The following is an 18,813-nucleotide window of genomic DNA, read 5'->3' as shown; positions in this document are numbered from 1 at the left end:
ACTTAAAAATAGAATCTTAAAAAAAAAAAGACAGCCCAGTTTTCATGCAACTGCTACATATGATAATTAAAACTACATCTTAAAATAGATGTTCAGTATGTAACAGATTTAAAGGTAGCTTCCAAACATTCTGGCTGCCCCAAATCTTTATTTTTATACAAAAGATGAAACTATTCATGGCATTCCCACATGTAACTTCTCATTGAGCTGTATATTTTTGAAGAATAATCAATGTTTACTCTTTAAAATGTATTTTCATTATAAATGAGTATCCATAGATGATCCTAAGAAGAATCAAGCAAAATCAGCCATTTGTTGACATCATACCACTCTTGAAACTTGGTAGCTTTCTTCCAAAATGTTTAGAGGAACCTCATGTGTTACAACAATTACTTTTGGTATATACTAGAGAATTGATTGGCTTGGTGGAAAAAAAAAAAATCACCTGTTCAAAGTTTTATAAATTATGTGGTTAAAATGTTACTTAGGCAAATACAAATTACTAGACTATTACTTTTCAGGATATGCTTATGAAAATTAGAGACTAGCTGATTCAGTGAAAAATTCTTTTTCTTACCTACTTTTCTCTATTGTGTGAAGGAACTACCTACCACTTTTTGGCGTAAGTAGGGCCAGTTTTATTTCACCTTCTCTTAACAAAATGTCAAAACACATCTGTAAGTGTGGTAGAGGCCTGTCAGGCCTTGGAAATAAAAACTAAGATAAATCACGTCATGAATGAAAAATGAGTTTTGCTATATAGAAGTAGTCTTAGAGGTGCTTGGCTGGCTCAGTTGGTACAGCATGTGACTCTTGATCTTGGAGTCATGAGTTTAAACCCCACACTGGGTGAAAGATTACCAAAAATAAAATGCTTTTTAAAAAGGTAAATAGTAGCTAAACTATTTTGGCATGTGTCAAATGGTGAGCATAAACTATGAGACTATGCAGTGTGAGTTCTCAACACAGACAGGAAATTTATTACAATGAAGAAGACTTACCATTGTGAATTTTATGAATTTCATGAAGTCATTTAAATGACTGGAGGAAAGCTGTATGGCAAACATCTGGAAATGATTAGCTTTTTAAACTGAATTCTTACGATAAAGAAATACATCATTAAATTCTTGTTAGGTCATAGTATATATACAACAGGATGACTGGACTAAAGAAAAAACTTTCAGTTGATGGACACAGAACTGATAATGCATAGTTGCCCTTAGCAGTTTTTATGCATACAAACTGAAGCTGAAACCCAACATCTAGCAAAAATGTCCCCAGGAAATAGTAACGGTTTTTAAAAGAAAAAAAAAAAAAAAAACGAAAACACAATCCTTGCTGTTTTATACTCAGGAACAGACTTAGTTTTCCTTGTATTCTGCTCTATTACTACTGTAATAATGTGGTTTCTGCACTAGAACTTGAATGATACAGGGAAAAATGAATGGCCCCACAACAGAGGAATACATTATCCCAGTTATTAACTTAGTTGGATTTCACCTAAACTTTAAGATTTTAGATTTTATTCTAGTTAGTACCTGCACAATAGGCAAAGTATAGCTGAAGTGTAAATTCTAGTTCAGTAGCTTCGGAAATGACTTGTATTTACTACAGTATGTATTTCTGGCCTCTCCCTAGATATCTGAGTCAGAGTATCTAAATAGGAGACCTAGGAGCACCTGGGTGGTTTCCTCAGTCAGTTAAATGTCCAACTCTTGATTTCAGCTCAGGTCATGTGTAGGCTCCATGAGTGTGGAGCCTGCTTGATATCCTCTCCCTCTGCCCCTCCCCTGCTCTGAATGAATGAATGAATGAAGTAGGAGGCCTATAACTAATATTTTGAACATGCTCCTCAGGTGCACATAAAGTTTGAAAATTACCTAGAGGATAACTTTGCCTCTGCTGAGCTCCTGGAGCTAACTCCATCCAAACTGAGATTTTTTTACACATCAAATTTAATGATCGGTTTTCTCTTTACGTAAGAAACAGGATTACTACTTAAGTTTTGTGATCACTACTGTAGCAGAAAATATGAGATTGAACACTAATGCAATGTACAATTTCAGACTAAATATTTACCTCAAAACTTATAAAAAAAATGGTCTCTTCCCTCCTTTAATGTAGCACTAGAATATATAAGTAAATCTGGTGAACATACACATGCATATGATTTACTATTTGTGTGCTTTTACGACTGTTTCATACATAGCCTTATTCCTAAAGTAAAAACAAAATAAGTTGAATAAAGTTGCACTCTGTAATTCTTTATTATTATTATTATTATTTAAATCTTTCCAAAGATATAGCAGTAATGTAAGTAAACCTTCTCTAGGACTCACGAAAGAGCACATTTGGACTAGGTCAATGCTGTATTTAGCACTTAAATACTAAGTATTTAACTTTCCAGCCCTTGAATACATCATATTCCTCAAATTCAGGTCAAAACATGGTACCAGCATCTTCTGAAGAGCTGAAAGAGGCCTAGAAATTGTCAAATCCAAATTTTTACTCAAAAAGGCAGTCCTCTCAATAGCAATTGACAGTCATCCAGTTTGTTTGGACATTTTCGTTGATGGAGTCCTTCATGTAACAGTATTGTGGGCCAGCACCTTGTTATACAGAACCCAAATGTGACTCATCCAACTTCCACCTGCTGGGTTGAGACTTGCCCTCTTAGGTCCCTCCTACATTTGAAGCAGCTGTCATGTCTCCCCTTAAGTTGTCCAGTTATTATCTCTTCTTCGAGGTCCACATCTCATCAATTCTAAGATGCACATTCTTCCCATGTATGACATCCTTGAAATTGGTATGCCATTTATGTAATGCATGGTTTATCATAGTTTAATTGAGCTCCTTTCTTCCTTAGTAGTACGCAGAATGGTGTACTTTACAATGGTTGGCAATTAGTTTTGCTAAAATACGGTAATTATCCCACTTCAACACTTTTTCAGTAAACGGAACATCCATGGTTATCCGGTCCAACTCCTTACCTTATGCACAGAACACTGTCCAGAGTCTCTTCTTGGTTATGTTCTGAGGTTGAATCTAATGCCTTACAAAGCACCTCATTCCCAAATCTTAATTACCTCACTTCTAATACTATACCAAAATCTTTTTCTCTCATCAGTCTGAGTTCTGTTCTTCAGTCACACAGGATCTTTACTTACAACTCTTGAATTTGAAACCTGAAGACAGATACCATGTTTCTAGAGTTTATTCTCTAATGTAAACATTCTTACTTCACGGTTTTGGTTTTTGGGTTTTTTTTTTTTTTGGTACATTTTAAATTTAATGTAAAATGAAGTACTTCATGATGCTATGCTAAAGACCAGATACAATAATGCATGTCAAACACGTAGTATATTGCTTGGCGGCTAGACGGCATGCCACATTCTATTCTCCTGCCTTCCTCACTGATAGCAGCTCTCAAAATACAGCAGACTTCTTACCTTGTTCTGAGCACTACACTTTAAAAAAATTTTTTAATGTTTTATTTTTGAGAGTGAGAGAGAGAGAGGGAGGGAGGGAGGGAGAGAGAAGCAGAGAGAGAGGGTGACACAGAATCCAAAGCAAGCTCCACGCTCTGAGCTATCAGCCCAGAGCCCGACACGGGGCTCAAACTTGAACTCCGAGATCATGACCTGAGTTGAAGCTGGATGCTTAAGGGATGGAGCCACCCAGGCGCCCTTTGAGCACTATTCTTAAAGTAGCTGAAAATTACACCAGTATTTTTGGAACCAGTTACAATTTACATTGATCTACATACATATGAACCACTTTTAAGAAATGTTGCATTCCACCATCCTTTACTTTTTTTTAGCAACCAAAGTGCAAAAGCAATTATCTTGACTCAATGTATCCTATTTTACGCAATTTAACACACAAAATTACTGGGTTAGATTTAGATCCCAATTTTGACTTGCATTGTGTTTATTTGCTTCATCTCCTAGATCTGTCATGTATTCATAATGTGATCCAATTCACTGGCAATGCTAGTGGCAAGGAAACAGCCTTTTCACATGCTATTAGGACCTAGCTTTTAAAAAGGCTTTGAGAGAAGTCTGGCTTTTTATCCACAGACTGTCTTAATGGAACCAATTAGGCAGTATTTCTAGGTCTTCTTTTTTGACTACACAAACTTAGTTAAGAGAACATTAAATATGAACATACCTTTTATGTATGTATGTGCACATTTAGGTTTTTAGCAACTTTCTGCAAAACTGATGCTAGTAAGCCAATCTAAGTTAAATAAATGTGCCCTTCTTTGCAGGCATGCTCAGATGCCACATATTTTACAAGCACAAGGTGTAACAGGATGCAAGATCTGTTTCTGAATGAAGGATTGAGAGGAAGGGTCAATTAGAAAGAGTGCAGAGGGAAAAATTTGAAAGTTTTGGAAGTTAATTGAAAATGCTTTAAAAAGAATTCTTTTGAAAATGAAATTACAGCAAAAAGATAGTAAATTATTTCAAAGCCCAATGCTTTAATTTGTACATTTTATTTTCAAACTGAAATATCAATTTATACCATTCAACCAACATGTATTTATCAAGCACCTGTGGTGTCCCAAGTTCAGTGGCAAAACGGAAAAGACAAGTAAGTGGTTGGCTTAATCTTATACTGTAAGAATTCAAATATACTTTCAGTTCTTAAAATTTTTTATATCTAAGGAAAACTTTCTGCAGTGAAAAAAGTCCCTGAAAATGGAGTTTTGTCATATAAATTATAGTAGGACCACAAGAAGCATAGAATAGATATATGAAACTAAATAGGTGAAAGAATTTTCTTTTGCAACTAAATAGCTTTTTTCTCCCAGAGCCAATTATAGTATAATTACAAAAATGATTTAACAACGTACACATCTATGTCACTAGTTATATAGGGAAAATTTAACAGAATTAAACCTATGAAAGAAAATGTGAAATATTAGTTCAGGCCAACTTCTGTACATGTATAACCACAAGTTATAAAACCAAAGAATGTAACAGTGTGTTATGTTAAAGAGTTTAATATAGTACTTTAAAGATTTCAAATAGATTTTTAAAACTTGGATTTGAAGTCAAGAGCACGGTAATTTCAGATATTAACAAGTTATAAAAAGTTGGTTTACATGCAAGAGTTTTCTTATTTTGATGATTTAGGGCAAAAAGAGCTTAGAAAACTGGCAAAGTGCGCACGTAAAACTTTCTATACGGCCAAGACAACAAACCACTTGATAGGAGCTGTCTTGCTTTTCTGAGGCATTCACAAAAGTCCCAATCATGATCACAGGGACACGCTACACTGTTATGTTTATACTCACAGAAATAAAGATCCCCTACCCTCCACTCCCCCCCACCCTTTGTTTTTAACCTGTTTCTCATGGTTATGTAGGAAAAGTTACATTTTACAAAGTCAATTATTATGAAAAAATGTAATGCCTTTTTGAAATAAGAAATCAATTTCTAGGATTTGACTCCGGTTTATGTCAAATATGATTTGAGAAGGTTTTGTGCACAACAGTTAAAACTACAGTGATGTAAGTGCCGTCTTTCCTACAGAGGAGATGCTTTGGTTTAAATCTGAAAGATTAAAAAATCCTGGTATTTTTACGTCAGTTTCTCCATATCTCAAAATACATAGAAAAAGGTAAATCTTAAGTCATTTTATATTCCTGATACACAAACACAGCAATGTCATAAATGTTTCATTTTCAAACATGATTTGGTAAATGACAATAAACTTTCACTCTTCATAGAAAAATAGGTTAAAAATGAAAATTCAGAGAATCAAAATTCACTGCCTTTTTTACTATCTCTAGTGTCTGTAGCTGCAGTCTTCAGACATTTTTAAAAACAATATTTGTCTTTAGATGGAAAAGAATCCATCAATTTGTAAATGTGAAATATCCAAACTGAAGGTAAAGTCTACCTCACTCCCTTTTGGCTTACCTTAATTTGCATATTACTTCTTAAAGGTAAATCTCAAAGGTCTATCAAGACATTTCTCCTAAATTTCTCCCAAAAGTATTTTGCCTGGTCCCACAAGTGTTCAGGAAACTTTATCTCTAATGCAGCCGTTAACTCTTTTAAAAAATAGTTTCTGTCTTGAACTTGGTTAATAACTACAAATACATCTGCATTTTTAAGCAACAAGTAAAATGGTATATGGTGCCATCAAATTACTTGTCAAAAGCTGAAAAAAAAGACTACATTTTAAATTGTTTAGTCACGCCATTCAGTTAGATATTTGTAAAACTGGAGGGTTTGGGGGGCAGGGGGTCTATTTTTCATGTTGAAGAAATAATTTCACAATTTCAAATCAAAGTCAACACTGCAGTGAGGAGAGCTTTTCTACTTTATTACAAAGAGAAGAAGCCTTTATGTGGTCAGAAAATACAAGATTGATCTTTTTTTCTCTTCCTATGAAACGCTGCTGTTCAAACAGCCAGAGTGAATTGTCTCAGTTCACTTCGTTAAGTCCCATCACATTCACTTGGGTATGGATGTCCTTGGCTGCTGAAAATCTGGCCCTTTAGTGCACAGGGCGACAAAGTCCCCTGACCAGCAGTTCCAGAATGTCCCATTTTCATATATTGCATCCATGCACACCTCCTAAAAATGAGGTACAGCAGGGCAAACATTTTCCAAAATAGATGTCATATATATAATATATACACATTCGTACATACATACCTTTATTCATGTGATGTCCAAAAATTTAAAAAAAATGTACACATTTATTACAAAATCGTAACAAAGACTGGACAGTGTTTTGCTCATTCTGGAAAGATGAAGCTCAGTAATAACACAACCCTGGAAACCATCCAGAGATTGTGGCAATATCGTTCTTCTAAACAGTCAGATATTCTTGCGTTAAGCTTGGCGAAACTGCCTTTCAAAAACAGAAGGGGAAGTAAAATGAAGGAAGCAGACCTTGCTCATCTTTCCAAATGAAATACGAGAAGGATCTTCACATAAAAATGCACAAACATTTGTTATTTTATTACCAATAGTGCTACAATGAACAATGCAAATTTTGTGGTCTAATTTTGTGGAGTCTTTTGTGGGTTTTTTTTTTACATTTTAGAAACTAAATGGTAAACTTCTGTCAGTGTACTTGCTTGTCTTTACAGACCCAAGTCTGTCTGCTGGCAAAAAAGAAAATAAATGAAAAAAATTCAGACCCTGCTCGAACTAGAGAAAAACAAAGTATAAATTTAGTTGTTGGGCAGCACATAATTAGTAAGGCAGGACCTCAAATGGTGACCCTTTGCATAAGCCAATTGCCAGATCCTCAAGGAATTAAAACCAGGGTGCCTGAGCCACATCAGTTCTGCAGTTATGTCGAGTATTGTGCTGAGACAGCCATACCCCAAGAAAAGGGAAGTCTTTGTTTAGAAGGCTTGCTGAGCAGGGTTGTAGTTGAAGGTGGATGGCAGGTGAGGCCGCTCTTCTAATTTGTCGTATTCCAGATGAAACTCCTATAAAACCAAATTCAAGAATTTAGATGATGTCCTCTCCCTCTGATCTCAGATTTTTGTCAAAATATATTTTACTAGATAAAATACCTACATGTATGAGAATGAACACAGACACAGACGTGCAACTCTTTTTTCCTACTGAGTAAAATAGAGCTTGAAGAAAAAGTAATGTGCTGTAGTTTCTATCTGATAAGTACAAAAATACAGCCTTTCTGAGTGAAAGACTACTCATGAACATCTATTTTATAACCACTGAAACTCCAAGCATTTTTTTGTTGAAAAATAAAAGCTTGAGCAGCAATTACTGTGTGGCCAATAAAAAGCACTGAAAATTACTGGATATTTAAAATAAAGCCAACCTTCAATGAAGTATATATAAAACTGAAAAATTTGTTTTTCCTTGAGAAAAGAAATGATTTTCCAATTTGTAATTATTATACTTTAGGAAAAAAAAACAAACATAAAGTTATTCTAACCTCATTAAAATCTGGGGAAAACAATGAACTTGTAACTTGCACATCTCCAGACTTCCCATTTCAAACCCAAAGCACTGATAAGATGTAGGTGCCATTGAAAACTATACCACGATTTTGATGTGGGCACATCTCAAGACAAACTATATAGCTCATTTTAATTAAACTTTCAAAATACATTAACTTCATGAATTTTAAAATTTAAGAATGATGAAGTAATTCCATGACACTTCCTAAGATTAAGAGAGATGCAGAAAATAATTGTGTATATTAAAAAAAACAAAACATACCTTTGCAAATCCAAAAAGCAAGAGGTTCTAAAAGTACTAATTCTATAATTTGAGTTCAATTATAGCACAAACTAAATCAATCCCATTTTAAAAATTATGAACCTTAATATATCTTATGTAGTAAAGAAAGCCAGCAAGTTAGCACTATGGGTTAACATATTTTACCATACCTATCTTGTTTCAAATGGATTCTAAAATGGATGTTTCCATTATTAAATTAAAATGAAAACCTAGACCATAATGATTAAACTCTAAGATACCAAACCATGTATTTACAATTTAAGAATATTAAATTAACAATTGAAAGCTTAGTATGTGCCCAAACCAGAGACACAGCTAAGTTTACTGTAATCTTTCTGATAACTCTATAAATATCACTATCTTCACTTTGCACCCTGAAGAAATGAGGCTCACAAGCAACCTGACCAAATCACATAGGAAGTGGCAGATCTAGGATTCGAATCCAGACCATGACTTTCTGGTGTTAACACATTATTTTTAATAGTTTTAGCCCAAGATCCAAATAGATTTACTTCATTACACCCCCCAGGCAGAAATGTTGAAAACATTCAGCCTATTGACAGAAGTTTATAAAGAAGGGACCCTGCAATGACTTTAAACTAAAATGGTTCACCTATAAATAATAGGTGACCTGTAGTAAATACGTAGGTTTATGGTAAACCTATAAATAGGGACTGACAGAGTAACTAAGACACACGGGCTGCCTGCTTATCATTAAAACTAGCAAACTTCAGAGCCACCGTTGCAATCACCACAGCCCCCTGATGTGTAAGCACCTCTCCCTCCCTCCCTCTCTCTCTCTCCCTCTCCCTATGTTTTAAAAACAAATTTACTGCCTGGCTTAAGAAGAATACCAAATTAGTGAAGAAAATGTCTTCTTCTTGTATCATTCTTTAGAAATTAGTTTAGAATTTAGTTCCAAAATACACGTAGTTGCAGGGTAAAAAGTCTATTTGTAACTGTAACAAATCATAAAGTTACAGAAGTTAAACCTCGTTCAGTCGTCCTGTCCTTGTCATTGTACACTGGTGAACTACAAAGTATTATTAGAATTTAAGCTATAACTTCCATCAATGCACCTATTTTCCACCCTATGTATTAAAAGGTCAGTTTAAACTCAGGGAGCATAAACACTTTAATGGAATTTAAAAACTCATATAGCAGAGATTCAGAAATTAAACAGGTCAAATTTTGCCTTTTTTTTTTTTTAATCTTTGTTTTGGTCTTCTATGTATTTTTATTCTTCCGAAAATACAGAAGTCTTACAATATATACTGGTGTCTCTTTGTTCCCCAACTTTAATTGTTGGTAACATCTCTTTCATACTGTTGCTCCATGTACACACACAACACATACCCACGTGGGTGTCTAACCAGGAGGGACAGGGCTGTTGTGCACACCACCACCTACCGCCTAGGATGCCCCTGGCAGGTGTGTAATGAATGGCTGATATGAAAACACAAGTTTTTTTTCATTTGTTTTAGGAATAAAACACTTAATTTTTGACATATTCAAAGATTATGTATTATTAGAACTATGTATTTGCCTTAAACGAAGATGTTTAAATTAGTTTAATGATTTAAAAAGCTAGACAGACTTATCTAGATACTTTAAGACAACTTAGTTAAATCTGAGTTTTTCTATTAATAAAATCAGGCTACATATTCTCAAAAGGTTATTGTAAAGTAGAACGGAAATATATGCACTGGATTCAGACCATCAAATGAAATTATTACAAACGCATTAATGTCATCACTGATCGAATTACATAGAGAAACATACACTGCAGGAATGTTTTCTCAAATTCTCAAAAATGTCAGCTTAACTAAGATAAATCCTCTACTTAAATTTAGGAAGTTGCCAACTATCTTAAGTACACATATTAGAAATAATCTTTACTACTTTGAAGGAAAAGTATGTATTTCTGATTAAAATATAAAGATGATATACTAATACTAATGTGTACCAGTGAAGTTAATGAAAAAAAAAATCACATGTTATATCAGGCTATGGTATGATAAATTCTAAGCATTAGAATCCTATTCAGTGTTGGACCCACAAGGTGAAGTCAGGCTGAAAGAATCCTTCAATTAAAAAAAATTTTTTTTAATGTTTATTCATTTTTGAGAGAGACAGAGCACAAGTGGGTGAGGAGCAGAGAGAGGGAGACACAGAATCTGAGGCAGGCTCCAGGCTCTGAGCTGTCAGCACAGAGCCCAATGTGGGGCTCGAACTCACGAAACAAGAGATCATGACCTGAGCCAAAGTTGGATGCCCAACCGACTGAGCCACCGAGGCACCCCTTCAATTTTTAAATCTTTAGTTTGAGAAAGGTGTTAATAATGGAGCAGCCTCTATCACCTAAAGATTCAGTGGATGAAATTATTTAAAAAAATTCTACTCATTAAGATTATATATACTATCTGAATGACCACTATTTTTAAATTAGTGAGATACTAAATAATTCTAGTTAAATTACATAGGACAGACCACATAGCCTGCTGTCAAGATTACTTAAAAGGGGAGAATATACACAGTATCAAAATTTGTATGTAACATTATTGACATACAACAAATACTTTAAATAAATAATGGGTTGGATCCTAGAACTCAGAGTCACAGAATTTTTAGGGGTAAGAAATACTTCTGATTTAAATCATCAATTCTTTCAATTCTTACAATTCTTCGATTCCCTGGAAATATGATTTGCAAAAAGAGAAAGAACTGCATGCAAGACCTATCAATACTTTTCAAAATATGGTAACATCAAGCTATCACTTATAATACTAATTCATACTGCAGGTTTCTTAACAATGAGTTGAAGTTGTTTAATAATGCATGTTCTTTACCTGTTAGTAGTAAACCATACCCACGTTTATAGGTGGGGACTTTGAGGTTAACTTGGGATATGGCATTTTAAGAGATTTTCTGTGGTGGATAAACTCTCATAAATGGAACTAAATGTCTTAATTCCTAAACATTTTCTGAGAAAACATTGAAAGCTTCTTTAAAACAAAAAGCCAAAAGCCATTGTGAAAAGTTTATTCTGTGAATACAACTTTTTTATACAACTGTTTTAAGTTCATGATTCTGTATTTTAATATGACAGAAGAAGTGAGCTATGCATTAATACTTAGTAGAAACCAGTATTTCTGCTTGCTTTCATCACTATGGAAATAGTTTTGTTGAAAAGTGTCCATGCCAGTGGCCAGCAATCACCTCAAGAGAGATTTTTTAAAGGAAGTTTAATGATACTTCTCAAATTTTATTTTCCAACTTCAGAGCTAAAATTTTTAAAGGTAAAGGTTAAGACTAAAGCTCAACTGTAGAAGTCAGATAAAGCTGGGTAAAATTGTTATTTTATATAGGCACACTACACACGTGTCTCTCTCTCTCTCTCTCTCTCTCTCTCTCTCTCTTACACACACACACACACACACACACACACACACACACACACACACACACTTTCTTTAAAATGGCATTTACCTGACTGGGGAATTAATTGTTTTATGGGAAAATAAAAGGGGCCTGTTAATGTTTAAGTTGCTTCTGACTAATTTTGTGGAAAGTGCTTAGTTCTGCAAGCTGAACTTTTACACATAAGTTGATCTGTCATATATACTGAACTAAAATTTAAGCAAAATGACATATCCATCTACTGCAAACATCCATTCCTTTTTGTATATTTGTCTGGAATAACTTACAATGGTACTGAACAAAAAGCTTCAAATGGAATAGAGAAAACTTCAGGTATTTACTAATGGAATCTTTCCCCCCTCTAAAGATACATTTCTCTCTCCTGTAGAATCAACTGACAGAGAAGTTCTCAAAGTACAGCTTCAGACAAAGACCAGCAAAATCATGGGCATCACCTGGGAACTTGTTAGAAATGCAAATCCTCAGGTCCCATCTACAGACTTATTAAATCGGAAACAATGGAGGTATTGGCTCAGTAACTTGTTAATAAGGCTGCCAAGTAATTGTGATGCAAGCTAAAGTTTGAGAATCACTTACCTGACCTAACAACAGTTACTATTTTTCCATCTTTGGAAGAATAGTAATAAGCTGTAAGAACAATGATGATAAAAACTGTAACAAACTACCACAGGTAGTCCCATATATCTCATGTCCAATATACGCCAAGCATTGTCCTTAGTGTGTGTGTGTGTGTGTGTGTGTGTGTGTGTGTGTGTGCGCGCGTAATCTCATTTAATCTTCATGACACTCTAGAAGCAAATATGATTTCAATTTAAAAGATAAGGAATCAGGCATGGAAAAGAAACTTGTATATGGTCAAAGCATAACTAGCAGAAATAGGAGTCAAATTCAAATCTATGATACAAAGGATCTAGCTTTCTACTATACTGTACTTCTTAACAAGTAACATACAATGTCTCTTGTATTTTGTAATGAAGGTCATTATTGCTACTTAAAAGGTTAGGTCACGGATCTTCCTTTTGAATCAAGATATGCATATCAATTAGAACTGTTAAAATAACTTGAATACAGTGTATGGTGATATATGGACTTGGTCTGAGAAGTAATAACACGCACCACTGACAAACACCCAAAATTAATAATAATAAAAAAAGATTTAACCTCTCCTATGTGTGTCTTGTTTGGTGTTTTAAGTTGGGCTCATCTTGTTTCTTTTGTCAAGATTTGTATGAAATCTTGCGAAGTAAAACTCTTGTGATAAATATCTGGTAAGCATTTTACACTGTCTTCTCAAAATGTCTTACCTTCTTATCAATTTAGTGAGGCTGACTCAAAAGAAAAAAAAGCCCAAACCAACAACTAAAGAATCCTCCAATGAACTGTCAAGAAATACTTTTCTTCTGTTTAAATTTATTGAGAAAAAACAAAACTAAAGAGTTAGTTTTTAATCCTATGAATCATCAGTGGAAAAGGCATTCAAGAAATCCTGGAGTTATGAAATCAGATAATGTCAGTTATATTCTCTACTAGGTAGACTAAGTACATACATGAGACACTCCATACATGTGAAATATGCTATGACACTGATGAAAATTTTGCACATGGAACAGTCAGAAAGGTGTTTTTGTGAGGAAAAGTTGCAAACCAAAACAACCAACTTTTTCCACAGCCCTCTTCCCTCCAACACTCAGCACACTAGTCATAGGAACAATCATGGTTAATGCTTACAATTTTCTTTCTTTATATCATTTGTAAATAAAAACTCAAGCATCTTTCCTGCAATGAGTGTAAGTGTTTTAAAAAGCCTATTATCTGTTTATATACCAGTTTTAGGAAAATCTCCTACCTGCTCAAAGTAATAATAATATAAGAATACATGACTGGGACTGCAAGAGGGTTATCTTTATTTTACAACTGAGTAGACACAAAAATATCTCAAATGTTATCACGGCTTGTGAAAAATTACAAAATTGTAAAGCAATCCTAACTATGGGTGAAAGGAGTTGTTTCCAGACACTTGCCTAGTTTAAATCAGGCCAAGAAGGTGACGATGACAAAGACTTACTTAGCAAGCATGTGGCACATTATTGGAATGGATGTCTTGGTACATATAAACAGATAAAAGAGGATACTTCTTTTTAAAATCTAGATTTATACATTTACACATGGAAAAAAATATACCTTAGCTACTTTCCTCCAGTTAAGACAGTCAAAGAAGTAATATGTTCCCCTCTCATATGTATTGGTTTTCATTGTTGGCTCCATGCCTGGTGCCCTGGTAATCCATACTCGTTCTTCTTTGTGGTATCTCCAATCACGGTTAAAACTTCAATTTTTAAGAGAAAAAGACAATTAATTCTTTCCTGTGGCTCACATCAAACATTTTCTACATTTTGTAAAATTTTACTCAGAAAATAGTTTCACCTAAAATACATAAATATAGATGCTTCTTTATCCTGACTTTGTTATTAAATACAACCCTAGTGAAATATAGGAAAATAATTTTAATTTGTCCAGAAAACACACTCTTTAATTAACATACACATCTTTATTTAACTAAAGAAATTTTTTCATGCAAACAAAATGAGATCTTAAAAGCTCTATGAGCAATGTGATAAAAACTTAGACCAAATAAAGATACATTGTGTTCCAGGAACTTCACTCCTTTCTTGTTCTTCTTAACATTGTCAACAGAACTTGAGACATCCATTAAAACAAACAAAAATCCCAACTACTGTATTATTTTGTAAGGAACTAAATACAGTCTATTTAACTATCCAAATTCACATAATTTTGTAACTATGTTGGAAACAGAATATCCATTCAAAAAACTCTTCATGAATGTATTACTTTTATTTTTTATTTAAATTTCATTGATCCTAAATTCTCAAAAGCCAAAAGGATATCCACTAGAATTCATGCAAGAATCAATGAGGATTTATATCACTTGTAAACTGGGGAAGTAACATCCAAAGGAGGTAAATGAGCCACAAAAAACATCTCTGGTAGAACAAACCTCCATATAAACAAATACTTTCCTACTAATACAGTGAGGTAATTTTTCAACATAAAAGAGATATGAGACAGAACTGCCAGTAATGGATATATGAATGACTAAATGAATTTATTTACTTATGAATAAATTAAAAGGTAACAGGTAACAATTTCTATGTTACAAAAAATGAGGGGAAAACATGGGAGAAAACAAATTCTCAATAGAAAAATAAAAAAACAATTTATTATCAACACAGTGAATTTTACATTTTAAGTATCTGATCCAAGGTCATTTATAGAAATGTTATTAGGAATATTATAAAATATTTAAATCTGTAAAAAATTAGGTCTCTCAATCACAACATCCTGATTTTCTTTTTGTAATCTCTATCCCCAACGTGGGGCTTGAACTCAGGACCCTGAGATCAAGAGTCACTTGCTCCATCGACTGAGCCAGCCAGGTGCCCCATAACATCATGAATTTTAACTAACAATTCACTCAAGTAAACATGATTATTATAATAGTCCATTGGTAACAAAATGTTACCAATTGGACATATGAGAAATGACACAAAATTTTTATTCTTAGAGCATCGGGCAAAAACAGAAATGCTCAGGAAAAAAGATGTATCCAATGGGCCAACTACTTAACATTAATTTATTTAAGTTGGCCAACAAGCTTCTGATAATGAATGTGGACTTTATCAATACTTCAGAACACACAAGAAATATGCACAGTGCCTTGCCCATATAATACTCAACAGATAAATGATGAAATTCATTGTCAAATGAAATTCAATTGTCATTCAATTCATTGTCTTATGTGGTTCCATAAGAAGATGAGCCACAGTTAGGAAGCGACCAGATCTTATACTTCACATATTTATAAAAATCAGATTCACCAAATTCATGAATGAAGTCAATCCTGTCTTCTTACAAATTTAGGATTATTTAAATCTGAAATAATTCCTTTTATGTATACAATGACTATGAAACCATAGCAATATAAACTTTCAATCTAAATTAACTTTATTTTACTAAATGTAAAAACAAATTATTTCTTGATGGAAATATTTCTGCTTTAAAAACAAAAGACAGACTATAGCCATCATTAAAAAAAAAAAGTTTTCAGAATAAACAAGATCCACTATAATACAAAAGTGTTTGAAAATACTTTGAACATACAGCTCTACTGCAGCTAAAAGTTGTAATACGTCTCCTCCATTCATGTAATAGAGATAGAAGAGAAGATCTTCTCCGTATCGGCCAAGTTTTATTGCAGCCAGCTGGAAAAGAGAAATCAATTATTCTGAAGTGTAAAATAAGTTTGAAAACCCTAACATTGCTATCACGATAGTAAAAATAACAAGATAAACAAACCCTCTTCTTTGTAGTAGATAACTGTTATTACGTGATTTCATAGGTAGTTATAACCCTAAGGGGGAGTTTTATCATTTAAATAACTAGAGTCATTTAACAACTATTTCTGGTACATCTATTTATATAATAATAAAATAAGAACCTATATAAAAACTTCTCAGCAAGACCAAATGCTGTTTTACACGAGGGTTTATTAATACCCAACACAGTAACAATAGTGGAACATGATGCTCAGAGATGCAGGAGTTATATTCAAGTCCTGGTTCCACTATTTACTAATATGACCCATGTCCAAGTTATTTAAGGTCTCTGAACTTCCACATAAAATGGAGAAATGAGACCTACAAGGTTACTAAGAATGTAAGTAAAAATTGATAAAGTGCCTGTATACGAATGCACCTTAAAGGTGCATTAAAGAGGACCTGATACATAGGAAACCTGTAAGAAATGTTAGCTCAGTCTGTATCTGACAGTGATTCACAAATTGGTTATGTATTTTTACCAAATCACATATGGTAAATACAAAAATCATAAATTGATAGCTCTTTATTTTGTTTAAATGGATGACTAAAAGATGATTGCTTCACATGTCCCTCCATAAAGCAGAAACATTAACTGCCAACCAAACTCTAATAAAACACTGAGTTTAATAGACTCCAACTCTTGTGTTAGGAAAAGCCTTTATTCTCACCAAAATGAAAAAACTTTTCTCTCTTCACCTAATCCTGCATCTAAATGTTTAACTGTTATACATTCTTAGAATATAATTTTTCTCTCCATATTATCCCCATTCAAGCAGCAGTTTTTAATGTGACAAATTCTCTCAAATCAGTATTTCTTAAATTGCCGTAAGAAAAGGCTTTGGAACCCTTAGGTAATTGGAGCAAAAAAGCCCTATGATAGATGTAGCAGAAAAATCACACGATCCACAAACAGAAAAAATAAGCTCTATCCCATACTTCTTGTCTTCCATCTATTCAAGTATTGAGACATATTGAGAAATATCTCTTTACTTGCCTGTCCACAAAATCAACATCCATTTGACCATGCAATTGCATGGTACAGACACAGAACACCTGTGTGTGTGTGTGTGTGTGTGTGTACACACACACATATATAATATTTTATATTTATGTATAAATATATAATGCAATACATATTTATATACATATGTGTAACACATAAGTTTTAATAAATCGTATCTTTCCTCAACGCCAAAATCTAGGGATACAATTTCTAACAGAAACGAACATTTTAGTTCTTTCCCCTCAACAAGAGTATCTACCATTTTCTTTTTTTGATTAAAAAAAAAAGTGAAAACTTCAATCTGTTAATAGTTATTTTATAGCTAGAATTTTAGGTAATTAAAAAAAATTTTAAAGCCAATGCCATAGCTTTTAAATGTACACACTGTTCCACTGAAAACACTGTAATATTTGTAAAAATATATTTCTTATTGCTACAAGGGCATAAAATGAGAATATCAGAAAGAAATTCATCAAATTTTCCAAAATAGTTGATTCTCATCAACCATGGTTATAACCTATTATTAAGAACTCTGAGAAATATTTGACCAGACCTACCACTGTTTTGTTTTTAAAACATATTCTTTAAATATAACCCAGGATTCTCATCAAAACATTAAAATAGAAATAAAACCGTTATAATTGAATTGGCAACATGAAAGCATACCCCTGAGACCACTGCTAATTATTTCAAAAGACTTTATGCTGTCTAAACTGAAAACCAGTGCCTGGAAAATAGATACATTCATGCTGACTGAGGAGAATAATAAACTACACTCACCTTATCCCTAATGTGAATGTTCGTTAAGTACTCAGATGGAACATGGAAGTCTGGATAATAAAATGAAAAAAGCCTTATTAACTGATTCTCAGTTTAAAAAATATTTTTAAAAGGTCTGAACACAAATAGATTCTCCTACCTATGTCTTGAGGTCGACAAGGTGAAGATGCCCAGGGTGATGCAAATTTGGGGTAAAGATTTCTGAATAAGAGGGAAAAAAAAAACCACTCTGAAATCCAAAGTAGAATCAAAGATTTCTAATTTTATTCAGGAAATCAAGAAAAATGACTTCAAAAGTAAAATGAATATCTTTACTTCTAATTTCGTTTCATGTGTTTACTACAACTTACACAGCAGAAAAATGAAACACGGTTAAATAGCTGTATATATACTCAGTGTCTATATTAAGTTACAAGTTATATATTCACATATATACGTAACTTCAACTCAGAATGCTTTAAATTCATTAATACCATGCCCCCAGTAAAATTACTTTCCCATTTACATGGCCAGAAAAAATCAGTAATTATTAAAAGCCAAAGTTCAAATTCACCAAATATTTACTAAGTGCCTATTACATGCCTGACACTGTTACAGGTGCTTGAGATACATCAGCGAACAAAACAAAGATAACTGACAACATAAAATTTACTTTCTGGTTAGGATGGTGGATTAGGAGGAGGCGCATTCCGTGTTGGTGGAGGGGTAAGGAGGGGTATCAGTTGCATTAAATTAGGTAGCCAGCTTAGGTTCCATTTAGAAGATAGGATAGGATTTGAACAAAAATTCGAAAGATGTGAGGGGGGTCAGCCATATTCATGACCTGGCAGAAGACTATTCTAGTCTGAGGGAACTGCTAGAGCAAATTAAGCAACTTAGCAAAACTAAGGTGGGCATATGACTGACATGTCTGAGGTACAGCCAAGCCAGTGAAGGTCAATGAAAC

At 33.6% G+C, this 18,813-nt stretch overlaps 1 protein-coding gene across 3 annotated transcripts in view; it reads right to left on the bottom strand.

The window, feature by feature from the left end:
* Positions 1-6,318: 6,318 nt before the first annotated feature.
* CNOT2 (CCR4-NOT transcription complex subunit 2) overlaps positions 6,319-18,813 on the bottom strand; it is a 130,419-nt gene continuing 117,924 nt past the window's right edge. For all 3 annotated transcript variants that reach the window (XM_003989040.6, XM_006933889.5, XM_019835217.2), the window contains 5 exons: positions 18,007-18,068; positions 17,868-17,917; positions 15,867-15,967; positions 13,869-14,013; positions 6,319-7,462 (listed from right to left, as the gene is read on the bottom strand). In XM_003989040.6, coding sequence (XP_003989089.1) covers positions 7,376-7,462; positions 13,869-14,013; positions 15,867-15,967; positions 17,868-17,917; positions 18,007-18,068 — 445 coding nt within the window. In that variant the 3' untranslated portion in view covers positions 6,319-7,375. The remainder of the gene's footprint in view (positions 7,463-13,868; positions 14,014-15,866; positions 15,968-17,867; positions 17,918-18,006; positions 18,069-18,813) is intronic.

This window comes from Felis catus, chromosome B4 (assembly GCF_018350175.1).
Source record: "Felis catus isolate Fca126 chromosome B4, F.catus_Fca126_mat1.0, whole genome shotgun sequence".
NCBI classification, from domain to species: domain Eukaryota; kingdom Metazoa; phylum Chordata; class Mammalia; order Carnivora; family Felidae; genus Felis; species Felis catus.
This window is presented reverse-complemented; position numbering and strand designations above follow the sequence as displayed.